Raw genomic sequence first — 25,201 nt, forward strand, 5'->3', positions numbered from 1 at the left:
CCAACCTGGAGGCTGAGGCCAATGATTCATGTGACCTCAATGAACCAAAATCATGGTAGATTTACAAGTCAATATTGATACCTTACCACAGACATTTAATTATCCTTGTTAGCCTATGTAACATAATATTTCTAAGGTTATTGATTATAATAACAGAAACAACATTAACCCTGCATGTCATGAATGCATGGTAAAATCACCTATGGATCAATGAATGCATAAATGTGTAGTGAACTTTATGCCTGGATGTTAGTGTGGATTCTGTAGTCTCTGTTCTCTGAGACATTGCATAGCCCATTAATAATTTAATTTAATACAAAGCTTAATTGTTATTGGTTCATTGCAAGCATGTTGTGTAATGTAGCTCATGAATAAAATAATTGAATGCTTAATGTTTTAGTTTAATTAAACCTATTCAAGCCTATTCACTTATCCCTCACTTCAAATGATGTAAGCTCTATCATGAGCTGAACATTTAGCCTAATTCTGTCAATCTGTGGAAGTTATCCCAACTGTGATGTACATTGCACGTCTAGTAAACATTTAGAAAACAAATAGAAAACGACAAGCAAACAGTTGATGAAGCTTGTTGTAAATGTAACCAATATTTGACCCTGCTGGTCATCTATGAACGTTTGAACATCTTGAAGAACAAAATGGCCATGTACTCTTATCATCTCCACCTGGAAAAGCCAGAAGAGGACCGGCCACCCTTCAGAGCCTGGTTCCTCTCTAGGTTTCTTCCTAGGTTCCTGCCTTTCTAGTGAGTTTTTCTTAGCCACTGTGCTTCTACATCTGCATTGCTTGCTGTTAGGAGTTTTAGGACTTTATAAATATATTTGATTGAATAGAGATACTTTCTAAGAATCTAGATCTGTGGATTTTGGTATATAGGCCAGTGGCTCTTTTCTAGGTCTACTGTCTGAGACTTTTTCCAAAAGAATCAGCCCCATATTTTGTCTCATGATTCAGATAAAGGTTATAGTGGTGACAACATTTTTAGAACAAAATATATATATTTGTTAACGTACAGTATATTTATTGCAATGTTCTATACAATGTGAGCTACTTAGTGACCCCAAAACTCACTGAGCCCCCATTGGTCCTTAGGTTGAGAATCACTACTAGGCTGATATCCCCAGCTATGTTCCTTGGTAACAAGAAATTCTGATCTTGTCAGTAAGATACTCTATGCAAAAAACTGTCTAAATGTTTTTTTTCTGCAAGTAAACAAATGATAGTCCTTCCAACTGAATGAAGAGAAGGTTCTGCCCACTGCACATTGACAAAAAAAACAAGAGGACATTTTGCTGCAAACTAAATAGTATTTCACAAAATGTTGCCAAAAGTTTGCAAACATTTCCAGGCCACCTACTGGGGAACCAGGCACAGTAAAATGAGTCCTATATCGACATAACCTGAAAGGCCGCTCAGCAAGGAAGAAGCCACTGCTCCAAAACCGCCATAAAAAAAGACAGACTACGGTTTGCAACTGCACATGGGGACAAAGATCGTACTTTTTGGAGAAATGTCCTCTGGTCTGATGAAACAAAATTGGAACTGTTGGCCATAATGACCATCGTTATGTTTGGAGGAAAAGGGGGAAGTCTTGCAAGCCGAAGAACACCATCCCAAACGTTAAGCACGGGGGTAGCAGCATCATTTTGTGGGGGTGCTTTGCTGCAGGAGGGACTGGTGCACTTCACAAAATAGATGGCATCATGAGGAAGGCAAATTATGTGGATATATTGAAGCAACATCTCAAGCCATCAGTCAGGAAGTTAAAGCTTGGTCGCAAATGGGTCTTCCAAATGGACAATGACCCCAACCATACTTCCGAAGTTGTGGCAAAATGACTTAAGGACTTCCACAAGATATAGTCCCAAAACAAATCTAGGGTTGCTACACAAGCCGGCTGGTCGTTCGTTCTATTGGGTTGCCAGAGCCGTGACCCAGTCTTTCAGTCTTTTTGTTCTGAATCTTTGGATGCGACCCAGTTGTTTGTTCTAAATGTTCTATTGGCATACTGGTTGGCAATGTTCTTAGCTAGCCAACTATGGATAATTTACAGTCACGACAAACAGTGCAGACAGAATAACAACAGTAGCTGCTCTTTGTTTCGTTTTACCTTTTTCAAGTGACATTTATTTGTATATATCCATAAAATAATGCCAGCTGATTCATTATTTTGACTGGCTGAGAAACACTGCCTGCCTCTCTCTCATCCCGACTACCGACCCCGACACGTTCATTACTATGGGAAAGTTGGAGATCAAATTTGAATATTGAAACAATGTTGCAAATGTCGGAGAGACAGACAGCAACGTTTATACAAATCTCCGCTGTTGAAAACTAAAAGTTAGTCTAAAATAAATGTCAGATGTCTAGATGCTTTTTATAGCGGAGATCAAGTTTATAATTTCCCTGCCTGTGATGAGACAGTGGATTGCACAGTCGGATGGAACGGAGTAAATAGGCATTTTAATGTCATAGATTTAGCCAGTGGAAACTTGTGGAATTTATTTTATTTTATTTAACCTTTATTTAACCAGGAAAAGCCCATTGAGACCCAGAGTCTCTTTTTCAAGGGAGACCTGGCCAAGAAGGCAGCAACAATCAATGCATTACATAATTAAAACATACAACAATACAACAACATGATCCAGCCTAAAAAAAATCATTTACACTCCTCTGTAACAGTTTCCCATCAATATTTTAAATTAATTCAGTGGCACTAACATATCTAGATGAAGCATGGATTGTAGATTATTCCATGCGTCTGGTGTACAAGAAGAGAAGGCAGTCTTGCCTTATACTGTGAATGTCCTTGGGACTTTAAGTAGCAACCACCTAGCAGACCAGGTATGGTATCTGCTGGTGGTGAAGGAGACCAGACTACAGAGGTAAAGAGGGAGTTTACCCAAAAGGGCTTTGTAGATGAACACATACAAATGTATCTTTCTGCGCATATAAAGTGAGGTCCAACCTACCATTTGGTACAATGTGCAATGGTGGGTGAGTGACTTGGCATTTGTAATAAAGCGGTAGGATGCATGATAAACAGAGTCCAGTCTTTGTAAGACGGAGGAGGCTGCATGCATATACAACAAGTCACCATAATCAATTACAGAGAGGAAAGTGGACTGAGCAAGCTTCTTTCTAGCCAAAAGCGGGAAGCAAGCCTTATTATGAAAATAAAAACTCAATTTCAATTTAAGCTTTGTCACAAGATTATCCACATGAACTTTAAAAGACAACTTGTCATCCAACCAAATACCTAAGTATTTGTAGAATGACACTTTTTCAATGGATAAGCCACCAGATGTGACAATGCTAACGTTCTCTGGCAGAGTTCAAGCTCTGGTAAAGGTCATGAATTTAGTTTTTTGTACATTCAAGACCAGTTTGAGACCATAAAGGGAGGCCTGCAGTGACTGAAAAGCAGTCTGGAGCTCTTCAACAGCCTGAACCAGAGAAGGAGCACATGAATATATAACTGTATCATCTGCATATAGATGTAACTTTGCTGGTTGCATCCCATTTCCCAAATCATTAATAAAAATTGAGAACAACACAGGAGCTAAAATGGAACCCTGGGGCACACCTCTATTAATCTCAAGATAGCTAGACTTGTGATTGTCAGTATATACACATTGTGTTCTGTCAGAAAGATAGTTCCTAAACCAATTTACTGCCCCTTCACTGAGACCAATGTTTCTGAGTCTAGCTAGCAACAATTCATGGTCAACTGAATCAAAGGCATTTGATAAATCCACAAACAGAGCAGCACAATGTTGCTTTTTATCAAGTGCATTAATGATGTTGTTTGCCACTGCCATAGCTGCAGTTACGTTGCTGTGCCCCGATCTAAAGCCAGACTGAACCCCGCTCAGTATGTTATTTTCAAGTAAGAAGTTTTTTAACTCTGAGTTCACTACGGATTCGTAGACCTTGGCCAGGATAGGGAGTTTAGAGAGAGGACGATAGTTATTAGCATCTGAGTGATCTCCACCCTTTAGCAGTGGGAGGACATAAGCTGATTTCCAAATGCTGGGTATGGAATTGGTCTAGAGACTCAAGTTGAAAATGTGAGCCACAGGTTCAGTAATAATACCAGCTGCTATCTTTAAGAGGTAGGGGTCCAGGTTGTCTGGACCTGCAGACTTTTTAGTGTTTATTGCCTTTAGTGCTTTATAGACCTCAGTATAAGAAACAGGCTCAAAGTTAGGAACAGGTCTGGTTTACAAGGGCAGAATAAATCCCCTTTTGACCTGCTGAGACAAAGGTAATATACCCTTTGTTCTTCAGAAAGGGAGATGTGGCGTACTGTTAATGCTGAGTAGTGACATAGGAGGGGCTTGAATGTCCTTTTATTACGTTGTATTAAACTGTGTACACATACAGAAGCAGTCCGTGTCTTCAAAAAGTAACCTACTCCGTAGGAGACAGGGTTGCCTTTCAGGCATCATTCAGGGACTAAATGCCCCACGAGCCAGAAACCATCCTTTCACTGCTTGTGCGCAGTCAGTCAGCTGACACACTCAAAGTCATGTGATTGAATTTCTGTAGGCAGATAGAGTGCACACGGTTGCTGGTAAACATCTTGCTGGGTTTGAAACAAAGTTTCTAGTAATTGTATATTATATCCTCGCACGTCCAACATGGCTTGGACAAAGTATCAACTCTTTCTTGCGGGTCTTATGCTCACAACCGGCTCTATCAACACGCTATCGGCAAAGTAAGTGAACGCTTCAGTTATGTTGTCCATTGATGTCACCGTGTATACAATGTAGCCAACGTCTAATGTAATGCGTGTTAGACCATCACGATTCGGGCTGTTTTTCATGTTTATTGCACTGTTCCTGGTAAACAGAGTTGTTCCTCAATATATTTGTATCAACAGTTGTCTAAATTGGCGATTCATGGTATCTTTCATTTGGGAAAGGTATATATTTCCACCGTCTTTGTAAATAAATACATTTTCATACAATCAAGCACGGTTGATAATGATATTCTGTAAGTTTAATTACAGGTGTCAATGTAATGTATGATTACATTTGAAATTGTGAAATTGCTAGACATTAGACAAAATGCCAGACACAAGGAAACCTTTCACGTTTGCCTTGCGTCACTGTTGATTCATGTCTTGTCATGTCATGAAATGCAGGACACTGTTGCCTCAGCAAATCACTGGCTTTGTGCCACAAAACAGACAAGACTCTAAATTGACTTCTGTAAATTACAGCAGTTTAACTTATTTTGATGTCATGCAAAATAGGATGTGGATTGGGGTTACAGGTCGTAGTTCTGCTACTCTGCTTTTTTATGTCATGTGGAAATGACACCTGATCAACTTTTAACATTTTGTCAAAGATGTGGTCTAGTCTGGCAAAAGTCCCTCAGTATGGATACTGTATGTTACACATGGTTGCTCTTGCTCAGTGAAATGAGTCAATGTAGCAAATAGAGAGATCAAGTTTCATCCACTTTTTGGGACTTCTTACCAGAGCAGTCACCTGAAACCAAACCCTTCACTGTCTGCGCTTCACTGAGGAGAATGTTATCTTGAGCTGAGAACAGTTGCTTCTTGTGTAGAATTTTTTACATTTCTTTTAGGGGTAATTTGCGAAGACCCTTTGAGTGGATTTGACCAACTGTGTTAAGACTTGGCAGTGTGTGAATGTCAAATGTCTTCAGATCAAGAGCTACATTTTGTTAATAAACCAGTGACTCAATCGGGCATATTTGTGATATGGAGCTCAATCTGCTGATGTGTGAGGGAAAAGGCGGCATCATCACTTTGTGTGGCACTGTGACTACTACATTCCTTCTATTGAATCAGCAAGGAGAACACTCACATGCCAGTCATGCCTCTACTGGTTAGGCCTATTGGACTATAAAAGCCAATAGGTGCTAGTGCTGACCGATTAACTGAAATGTTGGGTATTTTTTTATTTTTAAACAGCATCTATAAAATCATTTGAATTCCATTTTTCTGTGAGCTCTATGTTCAGTTTCTGCAGGGGCGCAACTTTGCTTTTAGAAGTGGGGGGGACATAATAATTATTTAAAAAAAAAAATATTAATTAATGAATTAATAATAACAATAAATAAATTCATCAAGTTGCATAAAAACTCAAAACAGCGTGTCGGAATCTGTTCGGTGTGTGTGGAGCAGAGACGAGACTGACGCCTCATGTCCACCCGATGCATCAAACTCATTGCATTCCGGCGGAAGTCATTCATTGTCAATGGAGCAGTCAGTAACGCAATGTTGGGGGTACCGCACTAGGCTGTGGTGCATTCTGTGTACCGCATGCGTTCAATATTTTCAACTCGTGCGTTGTTTTACCATGCGGTGGTACAAACGAAAGTACACACACACACACTCTCCAACTAGCTCGCTTTTAGCTATTTGAAAGCTAAGCACTTGGGCGTCAAGTACGGAAAATGCAGGCTAGACATCTGGCAAAACACAATGATTTGTTTATTAGGCTGTTCCAAATTGTCCGAAAAATTATATTTATTAACACGCTCCTTTTTCTTGATCTTATTGTTATTATTATTATTATAAATAATGTAATTATCATTAGTAGGCTTAGTATAGCAGCCTCGTATAACCACCACTGAGCTTTAGGCCTAAAAGCACATCCTGTTTAGTCTTAATACTGTAACTTACTTAGGCCTATATTTCAATACTTATATAGGCTACTGAATCAATCATTAATTTGTTAATGTCATCATACAGCATTCGAGTCATTCATGATTTGAAATGCAATCAAGCATTTTAGTTTTAAAATAAAACAAAGTGAGCCTTGAATAATTTGCTTCAATCAATAAATAAACCGTTCCATTTTGGAAATTGCATTCGCAAATGAATGCGACTGTTTTTAGTCTTTGCTGTAATAAAGGCTTAAAAAAAACGAACTCTCTAGTATGCTTAGAATTGATTTAGTCTTTACATTGTTCCAAATGGTCAGAGAAATGATATTGTAATCTATACAGCACCTGTTTGGCGCACATAATATGCACCTAGAGCTTGCTCCTCACCTTTTTATTGATCTCCAGTATTTTCCACAGCAAGACAAATGTATTCCACACATCTGACTTTCCCTTTACCTCCTGAGCAACGAGTAAACATTCCCCCGTTTCAAGTTTATTTGTCATGTCTTCTGCATCAATTTTGCTGTCTGATATGATATGCCCTATTGTGCCCTATTCGAATGGGATTAGTTTTACTGGGGGAGGTCGGGTAATGTAATTATGTGCACGAGCACAAAACACCACATCTGTATTTTTAGTCGCGTCCAAATCTGCTATGTCAGTCATTTCTACGTGGCAGGAGAGTAACAATTACAGACAGAATAACCTACTGTTTTTTTGGCAAACTCCATGGCCCTCTGCTAGTCCCATGTGAATCGACATCCCTGTGTTTCGAGAGGAATGTCTGAGTTAGACCGGTGTTGCTCGCGGTTGGCACAAGAAAGCAATAACTGATTTATTGAGCTAAGTGCTGCACATAGGCTGCATGTAGGCCATTCATATATAGCTCATCAACTTTCACAGTGAATGCTTTTGTGCGTATGAATTGAATATTGCTAAATGCATCAGTAAAAAATATTGAGCCTATTTAATGGAACCCTTGCTGTTAATAGATCACAAAGCAGCATGCAACTGACACACATTTGGAAATGTTAAGTTAACTTTCTCATCCATAGCCTTTAAACGCATATCAAGTGCAATTTTTCTAAATGTTATTTCCATTTTTTTTCATACCTTTTTACTTAACTAGGCAAGTCAGTTAAGAACAAATTATTATTTACAATGACAGCCTACCCTGTGCTTCAACAAAGTACTGAGTAAAAGGTCTGCATACTTGTGTCAGTTTATTTTTTATAAAATAGCTATAAAAAAATCCAACTGTTTTTGCTTCATCATTGAGGTATTGTGTGTAGATTGATGAGGGGAGGAAAACAATTTGATCCATTTTAGAATAAGGCTGTAACGAAACAAAATGTGAAAAGTCAAGATTTCTGTATGTACAGTGCATTCGGAAAGAATTCAGATCCCTTGACTTTTTCCACATTTTCTTAAATTACAGCCTTATTCTAAAATTGATTAAATTATGTTTTTTCCTCATCAATCTACACACAATACCCCATAATTATCAGGGATCAAGGTAAGACCCAAGTGCAGACTGTGTGAAGTAACAATGTTTATTGTAACCACAGGGGCAGGCAAACGACAGGTCAAGGCAGGCAGGGGTCGATAATCCAGAGTAGGAGCAAAGGTACAGGACAGCAGTCAGGGTCAGGCAGAGTGGTCAGGCAGGCGGGTTCGGAGTCAGGACAGGCAAGGGTCAAAACCAGGCGGGCGAGAAAAGAGAAACTGGAAAAAGCAGGAGCTGAGACACAAAACACTGGTAGGCTTGACCTAACAAGACAAACTGGCACAGACAGACAGAAAACGACACCTGGAGGGGGTGGAGACAAGCACAAGGACAGGTGAAACAGATCAGGGGGTGACAATAATGACAAAGCAAAAACAGGATTTTAGACATTTTTGCAAATTTATTAGAAATAATTACATAAGTATTCAGACCCTTTACTCAGTACTTTGTTGAAGCACCTTTGACAGCAATTACTGATTTGAGTCTTCTTGGGTATGACGCTACAAGCTTGGCACACCTGTATTTCCTGCACTTCTGCACTTCTCTGCAGATCCTCTCAAGCTCTGTCAGGTTGGAAGGGGAGCGTCGCTGCACAGCTATTTTCAGGTCTTGGCTGTGTGCTTAGGGTCGTTGTCCTGTTGGAAGGTGAACCTTCGCTGAGGTCCTGAGCACTCTGGAGCAAGTTTTCATCAAGGATCTCTCTGTACTTCGCTCCGTTCATCTTTCTCTCAATCCTGACCAGTCTCCCAGTCCCTGCCGCTGAAAAACATCCCCACAGCATGATGCTGCCATCACCATGCTTCACCGTAGAGATGGTGCCAGGTTTCCTCCAGACGTGACGCTTGGCATTCAGGCCAAAGAGTTCAATCTTGGTTTCATCAGACCAGAGAATTTTGTTTCTCATGGTCTGAGAGGCCTTTAGGCAAACTCCAAGTGGGCTGTCATGTGCCTTTTACTGAGGAGTGGCTTCCGTCTGACCATTCTACCATAAAGGCCTGATTTGGTGGAGTGCTCCAGAGATGGTTGTCATTCTGGAAGGTTCTCCCATCTCCATAGAGGAACTCTGGAGCTCTGTCAGAGTGACCATTGGGTACTTGGTCACCTCCCTCACCAAGGCCCTTCTCCCCCGATTGCTCAGTTTGGCCAGGCGGCCAACTCTAGGAAGAGTCTTGGTGGTTCCAAACTTCTTCCATTTAAGAATGATGGCAACTGTGTTCTTTGGGTCCTTCAATGCTGCAGATATGTTTTGGTACCCTTCCCCAGATCTGTGCCATGACCCAATCCTGTCTCTGAGCTCTTTCTTTCTACCTCATGGCTTGGTTTTTGCTCTGCCATGCACTGTCAACTGTGCGATCTTATATAGACAGGTGTGTGCCTTTCCAAAACATGTCCAATCAATTGAATTTACCACAGGTGGACTCCAATCAAGTTATAGAAACATCTCAAGGATGATCAATGGAAACAGGATGCACCTGAGCTCAATTTCGAGTCTCATAGCAAAGGGTCTGAATACCTATGTAAATCAGTTTTTTAAATATTTGTTATACATTTGAAAAAAAATATATTAACCTGTTTTCGCTTTGTCATTATGGGGTATTGTGTTTTAGATTGATGAGGAAAAATTATAATTTAATCAATTTTAGAATACTTTTGTAACGTAACAAAATGTGGAAAAAGTCAAGGGGTCTGAATACTTTCCGAATGCACTGTATGTATGTATGATATTTGTGTGTCTGTAGCTTTTTCACTCATCATTATTGCCGATTCATTCAGGACTATCCGTAATCATGGGAGCATCCACATTAATGTAGAAGTATTTATAAACATATCCTATTTTCATTTACAATAAAAGTGACTCCAAAATGACGCTACATTATTTGCCATTATTTTGTACCCAATTGAAATTAATCTGAAACACAATCAAAACAAACAGCAAATTCATTGGTAGTTACTGTCTTGTTCCATCGCTGCAACTCCCATATGGACTCGGGAGAGGTGAAGGTCGAGAGCCTTGCGTCCTCTGAAACACAACCCTTCCAAGGTTTCTTGACTCATTGCTTCTTGACACATTGCTCACATAACCCGAAAGCCAGCCACACCAATGTGTTGGTGGAAACACTGTCCAACTGGCCAGGTCACCTTGCAGGCACCCGGCCCGCCGCAAGGAGTCGCTACAGCGAGATGGGACAAGGAAATCCCGGCCGGTTAAACCCTCCCCTAACCCGAACGATGCTGGGCCAATTGTGCGCCGCCTCATGGGTCTCCCAGTCAAGGTCGGCTGTGATACAGCCTGGGATCGAACCTGGGGCTGTAGTGACACCTCAAGCGCCACTCGGGAGACCTGGTGTGACATTCTTGAGCAAACTTAATCAACATTCTCTTCTCCCCCAGATGGGCTGACATGTTCTCCGCAAAGGGTTGTAAAGACTCCCCTGAACATGCATTCGCCCACCCATTTGTACAGGTACAGTCTTTCAAATAAAAATACATAGTGTGTAAGCTAAGACCTAAATCAATCACTTGTCTTTATCAACATTTTGAATGGATTAAATGTGTCATTGTTATTTTTTCTTGCTCAGTGTCTGTCACTCCTGCCCCCTCTCTCTCTCCTTCTACCCCTCTGCCTCTCTCTCTCCTTCTACCCCTCTGCCTCTCTCTCTCCTTCTACCCCTCTTCTTCCCCTCTCTCTCTCCTTCTACCCCTCTGCCTCCGCTCTCTAGGCCGTAGGGATGTTCCTGGGGGAGCTCAGTTGTCTGGCTGTCTTCCACATGCTGCTTTGTCACGATAGACGGAGACCAGAGCCCAAGATGAACACGGGCCAGAGCTTCAACCCCCTCCTCTTCCTTTTCCCTGCCCTCTGTGACATGACTGCTACCTCCATCATGTATGTTGGTACGTGACCCCGACATCCGGGATATTTATCTTCATTTGATATTGCAGTGGGCTCCAGAGTTTCTGGGCATGTTGCTCGTTGCTTGAGCCGCCATTTAACTCCCTTGCACCTTACATAAAATATTTGAATGTGACAATTCACATCAAAAAGGGCTTCCAAGTTCTATTCTTCAAAAGTATTTTTCAAAAACTGCAAGGAATTCAAAATTATCTAACATTATGGTCAGAGACACAATTACAAACACGTTTTTCCATTGAACTTGAAGTTCCTGTGATGTATCTTCCATTTTATTAAGGAACTGTAACACAATATCTGAGAACTCTAGATTGTCATAGTGAAAGTTTGTGCTGACTGCCTGCAGACCTGGGTTCAAATAGTATTTGCTTTCTTTTGCCTGGAACTAATTGCCAGTTGAACCAATTGAATAGTCCCAAAGTGCAACTGCTGCCCATTTGCCACTCCGGGCAGACATATTGAAACAAGAAATCCTATTTACATTTTAGTCATTTAGCAGACACTCTTGTCCAGAGCAACTTACAGGAGCAATTAGTGTTAAGTGCCTTTCACCAAGTTGGCTCAGGGATTTGAACCAGCAATGTTTCGGTTACTGGCACAGCACTATTAACCGCTAGGATACCTGCCGCCCTATTTGAACCAAGCTCTGTCTGTGACCCTCTGTGACTCTCTTCCCCAGCTCTGAACATGACGAGTGCCTCCAGCTTCCAGATGTTGCGCGGGGCAGTGGTCATCTTCACAGGCCTGCTGTCGGTGGCCTTCCTAGGGCGCCGCCTGGTAGCCAGTCAGTGGACAGGCATCCTCATCACCATCCTGGGCCTGATAGTGGTGGGCCTGGCTGACTTCATGAGCGGACACAAGGACGACTCTCACAAACTTAGCGAGGTCATCACTGGTAAGGTAGAGAGAATGGTGGGTTGGAAGGGGATACTTGTAGTAGCAAGGGTAGGACTGTTAGAACACAATGAGTATGGTTACATTCACACAATAATACAATTATTGTGAATAGTTAGATTAATATAATAGTTTGATTTTAAATGTTTACATGCTTTGCAAGAAGAACAATTTCCTTAATCCTGTTTACATGGACACATCGGAAATCAGGCTACCTGATGGGACTTCGATAAATGCAGAAAATCACCAATCAAAATAAACATTCTACCACAGCGAACATGTTATTTTTGTGAAGCCTATTTGAGTCTGAGTTCGGACATATGAAGTTTGTATGTGAAAACTATTTCTAAGATGAATACATCCAGTTTTTCCAAACTCAATATACTTCTGCAAAAGAAGGAAGCTTGCGTGGGTTGTACGCAGATCAAATACATGTAAAAAATTGCCTACATCAAGCCAACAAATAAAAACATTGCAGCCCACAGGTATAAAATATCCTATAAATCACATTGGCTATGCATGGCCTGTCTGTAAGGAACTTGAACATTGTATTAACTTGGGTCCGGTCTGAAGCTCATGCTAGCAAACTTGCAACATTGTATAAAATATTCTGGGCCCTTAGAGTTTCCTGCTCCGGACAGACAGACACAGCTGTAGGCTATTTGCACAAGATATAAGAAGTAATCAGGTAGACCTTTTTTTATGACATTTCTACCGGATCAGAACATACCATTTTTTTCCCTCTTCATGCTGAGTGGTTATCAAAAGGGAGAGCTGGAAAGTCTTTTCAAATAGGCTACGTTGAGGAACTATTGTCATTCTCAATTAATGTAAAAATAGACTTAGTTGACTTGCTTTTTGAGGCGAAGAAAAAATGACTCCGCGGTGATGGTGAGTTAAGACAATCAGAAATAGTATCAGATTGCCAAATGGGCACATTTATAAGCCTACATTTGTGTGCAGGCCAGGTAGTCTAGGCCCAGGTCCATGCGTAATCAGGTGCGTGTCCTTACTCAAGATTGACAGGAGCGCTCCAAACAAAAGACAATAAATAAATTGACAACTCATAAATGGAATAAAATAAACTGAAACTTTTTCCTCACAAGTGTAGCCTTGGTTGTGCGCTCCGCAAACAACGTGTCCACTCCTACAATGACAACGGTAAGACTAATAATATATTGAATGCATTAACAGAAATTACCATAACCAAACAAACATTGTAGATTTGAAATTATGGTAAATGTACTAATGGTGATACCGGTGTGCCATCCCCGTGGCCTCCGCAATAGATTGGTCCACATAGACAGGCGTCTCGTGTGCCGTAACGTTTTTTTTATATATATATATATATATTTGCCGCTGCTCGACTAAAAACAAATCTTGAGCAAACAATCGACCAGTCAACTAAATGGTGTCAGCCCTACTCTGCCTACTGCCATAATCAGTTTAATCTTAAATTATTACTGTGCATGTAAACATACTCATTGTTAAGAGGATAATGAGTGGGCACTTAGTGACAAAGGTAAGGCCCTGTTCGAATACTCTTAGAACAGTGTTTACCAACCACTGTCTTAAAATATATCTTTCCCTTCTTCCTCACTTTAATTAATTACGGATCTAACTTATGATTGGATAGTTGAAAGCAAGCTTAACAGAGCAGTTATTTCACCAGTCCAGTCACATCTGATCAGTGATTACCTGAAGGAAAATGGGAAGGATACATTTGAATGGTATTCAAACAGGGCCAACGTCTGAGTTGGAGTCTATTGATTTTTAATTATTTAGATTTTGCTTCTACAGAGACTGGTTTTCCCACACCAGCAACATCTTACTAAAATAAATGTCCAATGAGGAACTGCCGTGCAAAGGCCTTACCCATCTCTTCTAACCCTAAGGTGACCTTCTGATCATCATGGCCCAGGTCATTGCTGCTGTCCAGATGGTTCTGGAGGAGAAGTTTGTCTACAAGCATGATGTTCATCCTTTACGGGCAGTGGGCACTGAAGGTACGGTACAGTGAACGTACTATATACATAAGACGGCTGTGTGCATTTGGTTAATGTATAACTCCATATACAGAATGTAACAATGGTGTTTGTAAGCTTCACTCCCAAAGCTGTACAATCTTAAGAAAAACAAGCATAATAATCAGATGTGTAGGTAGTACTTAATAACCTATTTCACCATTTCTGTTAATTTATTTCAACAGAAAAAAATGTCTGTCACCATTTCGTACTCGAGATGGTGCTAATGTTTGTAGATCATTACGTACTGTACATTATTTATAATGCGAGATACCTGGAGAAAATCAGACCTCTGGAGAATTTGTTTTTTTATGGCCCTCCATTCAGTAAAATATATTGGCTCTCCCTGAACTCTTGGGAAAAAAACAAGTCCCCATCTCCTATACCCAAAATAATAATTACAACATAATGGACAGACCAGAAGCTTAGATATGCAGAAACTCATTTTGTAAGCATTACATGGCGAAGAGCCACTGTACACAGCACAGCCATTGGTTAGGCAGCAAAAAAGGCTTTACATTAGCAAGAGCAGGGCAGGCCAGGGCTCATGATTGGGAACGTCTATCCATTGCAGTGTGTAATCAGTGTAGCCTAGTTTCATATACACCATCCCAGCAGTGCAAAAACTGAGGAAGTACATTTTCTTAGAAATATATTATTGCCCTGTCCTTCTCTGAGCATGCTCTTCATATAGCCTAGGCCTAAAGTTTATAGTATAGGCTATTGATCATTTGATTGAGGCAACACTAGGCGCACTTGATATTGCGCGCCCAGCAGAGAATCAGGGATGAGGGGCAGCATTGGGCACACATCGAGATATAATAACCAACACATTCTCAAACACTGAGCAATATGACATTTAATCGATTATAAATTACATGACCCTCCCAAGGGACGAAATAAAACAATACTAAACCCTCACCCTAACTGAAATTGAAAAAGCACGACCCTCCATTTTCCTCCAGGTAACAATTGTGTACATTCCGACCGCTCCCTTAGTAATTCACCCTGCCTCCATTAATTTCCACCCTTCTTCTCCATTCTCCAGGGTTCTTTGGCTTCTTCATCCTCTCGCTCCTCCTCGTCCCCTTCTTCTACATCCCGGTGGGCAGCTTCAGCAACAACCCCCGCCATGTCCTTGAGGACGCGCTGGACGCCTTCTGCCAGATCAGCCACAATCCCATGATCATCCTGGCATTGCTCGGTAATACGGTGTCCATCGCCTTCTTCAACTTTGCTGGCATCTCTGTCACCAAGGAGATCAGTGCCACCACGCGCATGGTGCTGGACAGCCTGCGCACTGTGGTCATCTGGGTGGTCAGTCTGGCTCTGGGCTGGGAGCAGTTCCATGGGTTACAGGTGTTGGGTTTCATTGTGCTGTTGGTGGGTGCGGCACTGTATAATGGGCTTCACCGCCCCCTGCTAGCAAGGATTCTGTGCTGCGCCAGCGTGGAGGAGGAGGAAGTCAACCCAGTGGAGAGGACGAGATTGCTGGACGAGGGAAGGGTGCAGGAAGAGGGCTAACTGACCTGATATGATGACCTCGCAACATGCTGAAAGTGTGTGTGTGTATGACATGTAGATAACATAACCCTGTCGTACTCCACACCATGCGTGTGTGACATAAAGACAACACATTTCTCAGATAACTGCACATGACAATATCTTTAAAACTGTTGTAAACTCCTGGTTGTAAATTCCAGGTGACATATATTGATAGGATCTTGGACTAGCCCTCAAGGCTTGTTGCAGCATCGGTTAAATGTGTCAGTGGTGGCAGGCATTTTATAAATCCCCAAAAGGTTAACCATAACATAACATCGTTTGATAGAGTGCGCTACTGTGGTCATTGATACAGTGGCTTGCAAAAGTATTCATCCCCCCTTGGCATTTTTCCTATTTTGTTGCCTTACAACCTGGAATTAAAATAGATTTGGGGGAGGGGTTGTATCATTTGAATTACACAACATGCCTACCCCTTTGAAGATGCTAAATATTTTTTGGGAAACAAACAAGAAATAAGACAAAAAACAGAACTTGAGCGAACATAACTATTCACCCCCCCCAAAGTCAATACTTTGTAGAGCCACCTTTTGCAGCAAGTCTTTTGGGGTATGTCTCTATAAGCTTGGCACATCTAGCCACTGGGATTTTTGCCCATTCTTCAAGGTAAAACTGCTCCAGCTCCTTCAAGTTGGATGGGTTCCACTGGTGTACAGCAATCTTTAAGTGATACCACAGATTCTCAATTGTATTGATGTCTGTGCTATGACTAGGCCATTCCAAGACATTTAAATGTTTCCCCTTAAACCACTCAAGTGTTGCTTTAGCAGTATGCTTAGGGTCATTGTCCTGCTGGAAGGTGAACCTCCGTCCCAGTCTCAAATCTCTGGAAGACTGAAACAGTTTTTTTTTCTCTAAGCAATGGCTTTTTTTCTGGACACTCTTCCGTAAAGCCCAGTTCTGTGGAGTGTACGGCTTAAAGTGGTCCTATGGGCAGATACTCCAATCTTCGCTGTGGAGCTTTGCAGCTCCTTCAGGGTTATCTTTGGTCTCTTTGTTGCCTCTCTGATTAATACCCTCCTTGCCTGGTCTGTGAGTTTTGGTGGGCGGCCCTCTCTTGGCAGGTTTGTTGTGGTGCTATATTCTTTCCATTTTTAATAATGGATTTAATGGTGCTCCGTGGGATGTCCAAAGTTTCAGATACTTTTTTATAACACAACCCTGATCTGTACTTTCCACAACTTTGTCCCTGACCTGTTTGAAGAGCTCCTTGGTCTTCATGGTGCCGCTTGCTTGGTGGTGCCCCTTGCTTAGTGGTGTTGCAGACTCTGGGGCCTTTCAGAACAGGTGTATATATACACTGAGATCATGTGACACTTAGATTGCACACAGGTGGACTTTATTTAACTAATTATGTGACTTCTGAAGGTAATTGGTTGCACCAGATCTTATTTAGGGGCTTCATAGCAAAGGGGGTGAATACATATGCACGCACCACTTTTTAAAAATGTATTTTTAATATATATAATTTTTTTAAACATTTTTTTTTTTTTTTTTACTTCACTAATTTGGAATATTTTGTATGTCCATTACATGAAATCCAAATAAAAATCCATTTAAATTACAGGTTGTAATAAAATAAAATAGGGACAACGCCAAGGGGGATGAATACTTTTGCAAGGCACTGTATATATGGGTTTACTGTGGTTTCTTACACTTAACTAATATTGGATTCTGGGATATGGTAATACACTCGTTTTTGAGTTGATTTAATTTCAATGTTTTGGTCTTGGCCAGTGTCATTTGGTTTGGTGGCTCTCACCGCTGTTTTTCAACTGGGAAAATGGGCTTGTGTTCAGCCCTGGATGGGCTTGTGTTCAGCCATTTGTACTGACCTCTTATTTCTGATTTCCCCTGGTGTGAAATCATGGACATGTAGTAACTTGGACAATATATTGCATATGACACCAGTGGGCTGTTGGTTCCATGCTTTTTCAAATGTTTTTCATTGTTGCACTGTACATTTTACTAATGTGTCACTAGTGACATAACATAAATACTATGTCAGCCATTGGACTTTTAGTACATTTTTAGGACTTTGAATTTAAACCACAAATTAAAAGTTAGCTGAAATGTTCCCCACTGAAGACTTGTTGCATAATGACTGATAGTGTGTGAGTGTCAAGTCCATTGCACTACCATAAGTGTGCTTTGGGATCTGTGATTCAATATTTCCTGCATGATTTTACCTGTGACGTTTTCCCCTGTTTTATTATCAAACAATTGCAATTGTTCTGGATATATTCATTGACTGACACATTATCAAATGTAAAAAAAAAAAAGGGTTATAAAGTCTATTACTAACCCATGCTTCTTGGTACATAGTTTTCTATCAATGGATAGCGTGGGTGAATATTGCTGGCGCTACCCCTAAGGCTAAGCCATAGATTAAGTTTGTTAGTTGAACAGCCTACCAAGCTCTCAGTAAGTGAATGGAAACTGTTCTCAGGACCAAGATTCCTATGTAGGTTTTTGTAAGACTTATGTTGCACCTTTTGATTAGGACGTACATTTGCTTGGGATTTTAAAGTGCCATGTGAACAATGTTGACTGGATGTATTGAACTTGGCTCCAGTTAAATGTTTTTATAAATCAATAATAATGAGAAAAAAATTTGCGAATGTTATTAGCACTTGAGTTCTGTGCTGTATTATACTTAGAGATGAAATAGGAGGGTCGTTCCATGAAAATAATGCCTTTTTTTGTGTCCCTTTGTTTGAAGTAAATTGTGCCAAAATGTAGCATTTTGACATGTCCCTCCATCAACCCAGGGTCACTTCTAGGAAGATTGTATCCCATACTGTATCCAAGTTCCATCATTTTAAAGTGTTAGTTATTTTGTTGCTTTGACAGTCATTTCTGAAGATGTATTTATTTCATGTGATTAGTGACATTTACATCTGTCCCTCATTTTAAGGTCAACTCTGTTACCTGAACTGAACTCATTTCAATATGGTGAAATGATTGCTTTTTATATATTTTCTTCAAAAGAAACATTCAACATCTAGTAATCATCGAGTAAAAGCAGGTGCGCTGGTTCTACTCTTTTTGACAATTTTCTGGTGTTTTGTGGCAGAAAACTGAGCGATCCAGCATACAGTAACACGTCTACCCTGTTACCAATAGATGGACAGGCTAGAAATGTTTTTAGGAGCAACTACCCCTCAAAACGAACTTGGCATCAATATAAGTTAAACACATTTATTCTACTGTCAAAATAACTACAAAGTGTAAATAGGATAATTTCGGTCGTAAAGTCAGTCTCGTCCAAAACAGTTTTGTGAGACTTGTGGTTGTGACTGCATCACAATGTAAATAAAGGTTGGTTAGGTTTGTTTCAATCCTGCCCTCAGCTGGCAGCACACAAGTGATCATCAATTGGGAGTGCAGCTGCTCGCAACCCGATCATAATGCCTGTGGTAAATTTGGGTTGAGTTTGGATTAGGGCTGTCCCTGACAAAAAAAAATGTTGGTCGACCGAAAGCAGTCTGTTCGATTGGTCTACATTATTAAATGTGTATTTTTTCATATATAGACATATAGATGTGTTTTAATAAAATCAACTATATGCATTGAGCTTGTCTGATGCTTAAAGTTTGGGGTTTGATGAAATAAGACTCAAGAAGGTGCCAGATCTAGATAACCAGAAAGAAAAAAGGCATAACCTGACCAAACTATTCTCCTCCCGCTGCTGCTGGCTGTCGCAGATTCTTCCATTACTCTCCTGAAGTTGCCGTTAATAGGCTACACGAGGAGTTGGCAACCTTTCTCATGTGGAATGCCAATTTATCTTACCTTTTCTACTGATCTGCGTGCCAGTTGTGGTTTTCATATGCACATTTTTGTGAAAGTTTTATTTCATTTATAATAAAGTCTTTGTCATGTGGTTAATCAAAATTATATCTAAATGAAAATGATACAAACTTAAAAAGTAACTTCTATTGCCATTGCCAACTATGTAAAAATAGCTTACATAAAGCCAACAAATAAAAACATTGCAGTTAGCAGGTAGAAATTATCTTGATAAAAATAAGTATACTATAAATAACATTGGTTACACATGGCATGTCTGCATGAACTTGAAACGTTGAATCAACTAACTTGTTACGGCTAGACGTTCCGCTAGCGGAACCCCTCGACAACATCCGGTGAAATATTAAAAACTTTCACTATAAATATTAAACTTTCATGAAATCACACATGCAATACACCAAATTAAAGCTACACTTGTTGTTAATCCAGCCAACGTGTCAGATTTCACAGCGAAAGCAAACCATGTGATTATCTGAGGATAGCACCCCACCAAACACATGACATTCATATTTCAATCCGCCAGGCGCGACAAAACGCAGAAATAACAATATAATTAATTCCTTACCTTTGAAGATCTTCTTTTGTTGGCACTCCAATATGTCCCATAAACATCGCAAATGGTTATTTTGTTCGATTAATTTTGTCGTTATATCTCCAAAATGTCAATTTATTTGGCGCGTTTGATCCAGAAAAACACCAGTTCCAACTCGTGCAACATGACTACAAAATATCTAATAAGTTACCTGTAAACTTGTTCCAAACATTTCAAACAACTTTCCTAATACAACTTTAGGTATTTTTTTACGTAAATAATCGATAAAATTTAAGACGGGATAAACTGCTTTCAATAGCGGATAAAAACAAAGTGGAGCGTGCTTTCAGGTCACGCGCCTCTAACAAACAGTACACTTCACTTGACCCTCGTTCTGAACTGCCCTACTTCTTAATTTCTCAAAGGAAAAACATCAACCAATTTCTAAAGACTGTTCACATCCAGTGGAAGCGATAGGAACTGCAAGCAAGTGCCACAGAAATCTAGATCCCCTTAGAAAACCCATTGAAAAGAGAGTGACCTCAATAATTTTTTTCCTGGATGGATTTTTCTCAGGTTTTCGCCTGCCATATCAGTTCTGTTATACTCACAGACATTATTCAAACAGTTTTAGAAACTTTAGAGTGTTTTCCATCTAAATCTACCAATTATATGCATATCCTTGCTTCCGGGCCTGAGTAGCAGGCAGTTTACTTTGGGCACGCTTTTCATCCGGATGTGAAAATACTGCCCTCAAGCCCGAAGAGGTTTTAACTTGGGTCCGGCCCTAAAGCTTGTGGTAGCGAACTTCATTGTATCATTGTATAAAATATTCTGGGCCCTTAGAGTTTCCTGCGCCAGTGAGCTCAGGACAGACACAGCTGTTGGCTATTTGCTCAATGGATAAGAAGTAGCGCTTGACTTTTGCAGGAGCTCACCAGAGCTGAGTACCATTACCTCAAATGTTCTACTGCGTGAGCTCCTGTCCTCTTATAGAATATTAGCTCAAAAGTATTGTGGAGCTCCTGCTACTAAATATAAACAGTATCAGCACCCAAAATGAGTACTGGTACCTATTTCAGTCAGTCAAGCACTGATACAAAGTAATCAGGTAGGCCGATTTTATGACGTTTCAGTTGGATCTGGGCATGACATTTTTCCCTTTCCCTTTGAAAGGTCATTGAAAGGGAGAGAGATGGAAAGATTTTTCAAATACATTGAGGAACTATTGTAATTCTCAATGGATGTAAAAACAGTTTGTTTGCTTGCTGTTTGAGGTGAATAAAACTACTTTGAGAAGCTCCACAGGTCATTAGTGGTGGTGCATTAAGCCAATCAGAAATACTATCATATCCCCAAATGGGCATATTTATAGGCCTACATTTGCACGCAGGCCAGGTAGCCTATATTCTCTAAAAAAAAAATAGGGGTTCAACAAGGGTTCGAAGAACCTCAGGGTTCTTGGCACTGAAAATTGCCCGCAAAAGGTTATTCCAAGAACCCCATAGGAAGTGGGGTTCATCAAGAAACCTCCTTAGTTGGTGGGGGTTCTTGCAGGAACCTAACTGCCCAACTGAAACATTTGGATTTCAATTTGAAAGGATAGCAGGTGCAGGCACTTAACTGACAAATGTAAACGCTTTCCTCAATTTAAGGTATGGTTTGTCCCTTATATGACGTAAATTTATATTGTTTTATGATGATACCATCTATCTTTTCATATTTGTGCAAATCTTTCTAAAACAGAAAATGGACACAATTCAATGGATATCAATCAACAAAGAGGTGAGAATATGTATGCTATAAGAATATGTTGAAGGCTAGCTATATTGGGTGCAGATGACTGAACTGCTCACTTTTGTTCCTGTGTCTGTAGGTATACAGACAAGGAGGCATACAAAGGTATGTCAATTGGTAATGGTATGTTATGCAAATCACATGTACCACCCTCCTTCTTTACCTCTTCAATGGCAATCCCATAGGCCTCTACATTATGGACAAGGTATGTGTATGAAAACTATTATCAAAACAGTTTTTTTCTTTCACATTTACCACGAAAACCAATGTTGTCGTGTGGCTGTTTTGTTAAGTTTGTTCCACCTGAGCGAGTCTAACCACAAGTCAGAGACACCGAGGACTGTTTCAAGTTGGATATTTAATGGATATTTGCACTTTCAAACCTCAATAGCTTTCAAACCACTTGAGCCACAGACTCCAAATAAGTGTCATGATGTTGGAAAAATTGCGCTCAACATTGCACATGTCTTATTTTCAAGATGTGGACATTAATTCGCTTTCCAAAACTAATAAACATGTGGAAATGTGAGCAGCATTTTGTATTCCAAGTTGAATAAGTTAGGGAGCGTAAAAAAAGCACAAACTTTTTAACATTCAAATTTTAATAGCTCCTTGGTCATATGACCTACTTGACTCAAACAAGGTTCAGAATGTCCACTGACTACCCTTCTATATTGCACACCCTGTGGTTTGTTCATTTTCATCTCACACGATTTTACATGAATTTTTCAAACGTTCAAATTTCAACAACTCCTTGATCATGTGACCGACTGACTTCAAACAAGGTTCAGAATGTACACTCAGTGGGCCTACATATTGCACATCTTTTAGTTTGTCCATTTTCATCTCACTCGATTTTACATATATTTCTCAAAATTTCAATAGCTCCTTGGTCATGTTACCTACTGTCTTCAAACAAGGTTTAGAATGTGCACTCAGTGCACCTACACATTGCACACTTTTCCTTAAACAAGCTCTAAATCGTGTTTAATGCACTCTGTTAGTGAATTTTTTTGCAGTACTGCTTAAACTCGATGATAGGAACCAATTTCAGCAAGTTTCAAGCATGAAATTGGAAAAAAAAACACTTTTCCTTAAACAAGCTCTAAATCGTGTTTGATGCACTCTGTTAGTGAAATTTTTTGCAGTACTGCTTAAACTCGATGATAGGAACCAATTTCAGCAAGTTTCAAGCATGAAATTGAAAAAAAAAAACTTTTCCTTAAACAAGCTCTAAATCGTGTTTGATGCACTCTGTTAGTGAAATTTTTTGCAGTACTGCTTAAACTAGATGATAGGAACCAATTTCAGCAAGTTTCAAGCATGAAATTGAAAAAAAAACACTTTTCCTTAAACAAGCTCTAAATCGTGTTTGATGCACTCTGTTAGTGAAATTTTTTGCAGTACTGCTTAAACTCTTTAGTTTAAACTTTAAACTTTAGTTTGTCCATGTTCATCTCATACGTTTTTACATGAATTTTTCAAACTTTCAAATTTCAATAGCTCCTTGGTCATGTTACCTGCTGACTTCAATCAAGGTTCAGAATGTACACTCAGTGGGCCTACTGTACTGTCACAGTGGGCCTACTTCGACCGAGGCAGGCTCTCCTTCCCGTTCGGGTGGCGTTCGGCGGTCGTCGTCACCGGCCTATTAGCTGCCACTGATCCTTTTCTCCCCCTCCCTATGTGTTTATTGGGTTCACCTGTTTTGTATTAGGGTTAATTAGTTGGGCTTATTAGTCAGCCGGCCCGCACGTTTCTTTGTGCGGGATTGTTTGTTTGTAAGTAGTGGTGTTGGTTTTGTGCTACGTGTTTACTGGACTGTGTTCGTTTCCCCCGTGTCTGGGGTTGGTTAAGAAGTACACCCAGTGTGTTAGTAGGGTGGCCTAGTTTGTCCGTGTTCATTAAAGAACATTTGTATTTGCACCTGCTGTTTCCTGCGCTTTGACTTCACACTCCGACACCCAGGCCTTACACCTACACATTGCACACCCTTTAGTTTGTCCATGTTAATCTCAATCGATATTACATTAATTTTTCAAACTTTCAAATTTCAATAGCTCCTTGGTCATGTGACCGACTGACTTCAAACAAGGTTCAGAATGTACACTCAGTGGGCCTACATATTGTACATCTTTTAGTTTGTCCATTTTCATCTCACTCGATTTTACATGTATTTTTCAAAATTTCAATAGCTCCTTGGTCATGTTACCTACTGTCTTCAAACAAGGTTCCGAATGTGCCCTCAGTGGACCTACACATTGCCCATCTTTTAGTTTGTCCATTTCCATCTCACACATTTTACATGAATTTTTCAAACTTTGAAATTTCAATAGCTCCTTGGTCATATGTGTTATTTCATAGTTTTGATGTCTTCACTATTATTCTACAATGTAGAAAATAGTAAAAATAAAGAAACACCCTTGAATGAGTAGGTGTGTCCAAATTTGGACTTTTACTGTACATTGTTGTCTTCTTCTAATGCCTCTTAAGGGGAAAGTAATATAAAATTAACTGAATGTAATCAGATTACGTTACTGAGTTTGGGTAATCCAAAAGTTACGATATCGATTACAATGTTGGACAGGTAACTAGTAACTGTAACGGATTACATTTAGAAAGTAACCTACCCAACCCTGACTATGAAGTGGCAGCCGTGGAGATGGACAGCGTATTGGTGCTGAAAGTAGGGTTATTTAAGAAGGCCTATTTCATTTAAACAGTCTTCATTTTAATTTGACTTTAGGCTATTAGGTGTTTTAAAAAAAGAAGAGGGGGTAGATCAGCTTTAATATTGCAGAAAGATTGTGGCTTCCATCAATGCAATTGTCTGCATAATTTCAAATCCCCCATATATGTTTTTGTAAATATATATATATTTACAAAAACATATATGGGGGATTTGAAATTGTATCAGTGCCTTCTGAAAGTATTCAGACCCCTTGACTTTTTCCCCAAAAAATTACGTTACAGCCTTGTTCTGAATTTTTTTTATTTTTAAAAACAATTCTCAGCAATCTACACACAATACCCCACAATGACAAAGCAAGGCACAAATCTGGGGAATTGTACCAAAAAATGTCTGCAGCATTGAATATCCCCAAGAATACAGTGGCCTCCATCATTCTTAAATGGAAAAAGTTTGGAACCACTAAGACTCTTCCTAGAGCTGGCTGCCCGGCCAAACTGAGCAATCGGGGGAGAAGGGCCTTGGTCAGGGAGGTGACCATGAACCCGATGGTCATTCTGACAGAGCTCAAGAGTTCCTTTGTGGAGATGGGAGAACCTTCCAGAAGGACAACCATCTCTGCAGCACTCAGGCCTTTATGGTAGAGTGGCCACATGGAAGCCACTCCTCAATAAAAGGCACATGACAGCCCGCTTGTGGCAAAACTTCACATTTTAATGTGGCATTTTATAGCTTGTTTCTGGCACCTGTGTAATGATCATGTTCTTTAATCAGCTTCTTGATATGCCACATCTGTCAGGTGGATGAATTA

General features: G+C 40.1%; 1 protein-coding gene across 1 annotated transcript; it reads left to right on the forward strand.

Annotated features, from left to right (window-relative positions):
- Nucleotides 1–4,574: 4,574 nt before the first annotated feature.
- On the forward strand, nt 4,575–15,934 carry LOC120019453 (solute carrier family 35 member F6-like). The gene is made up of 6 exons (XM_038962747.1): nt 4,575–4,738; nt 10,562–10,634; nt 10,891–11,062; nt 11,758–11,973; nt 13,868–13,978; nt 15,045–15,934. Exons 1-6 carry the CDS (start codon nt 4,662–4,664, stop codon nt 15,518–15,520), a joined length of 1,125 nt encoding a protein of 374 aa, XP_038818675.1. The 5' UTR covers nt 4,575–4,661; the 3' UTR covers nt 15,521–15,934.
- Nucleotides 15,935–25,201: the final 9,267 nt, after the last annotated feature.

The sequence above is a fragment of the Salvelinus namaycush genome, chromosome 24 (genome assembly GCF_016432855.1).
Source record: "Salvelinus namaycush isolate Seneca chromosome 24, SaNama_1.0, whole genome shotgun sequence".
NCBI classification, from domain to species: domain Eukaryota; kingdom Metazoa; phylum Chordata; class Actinopteri; order Salmoniformes; family Salmonidae; genus Salvelinus; species Salvelinus namaycush.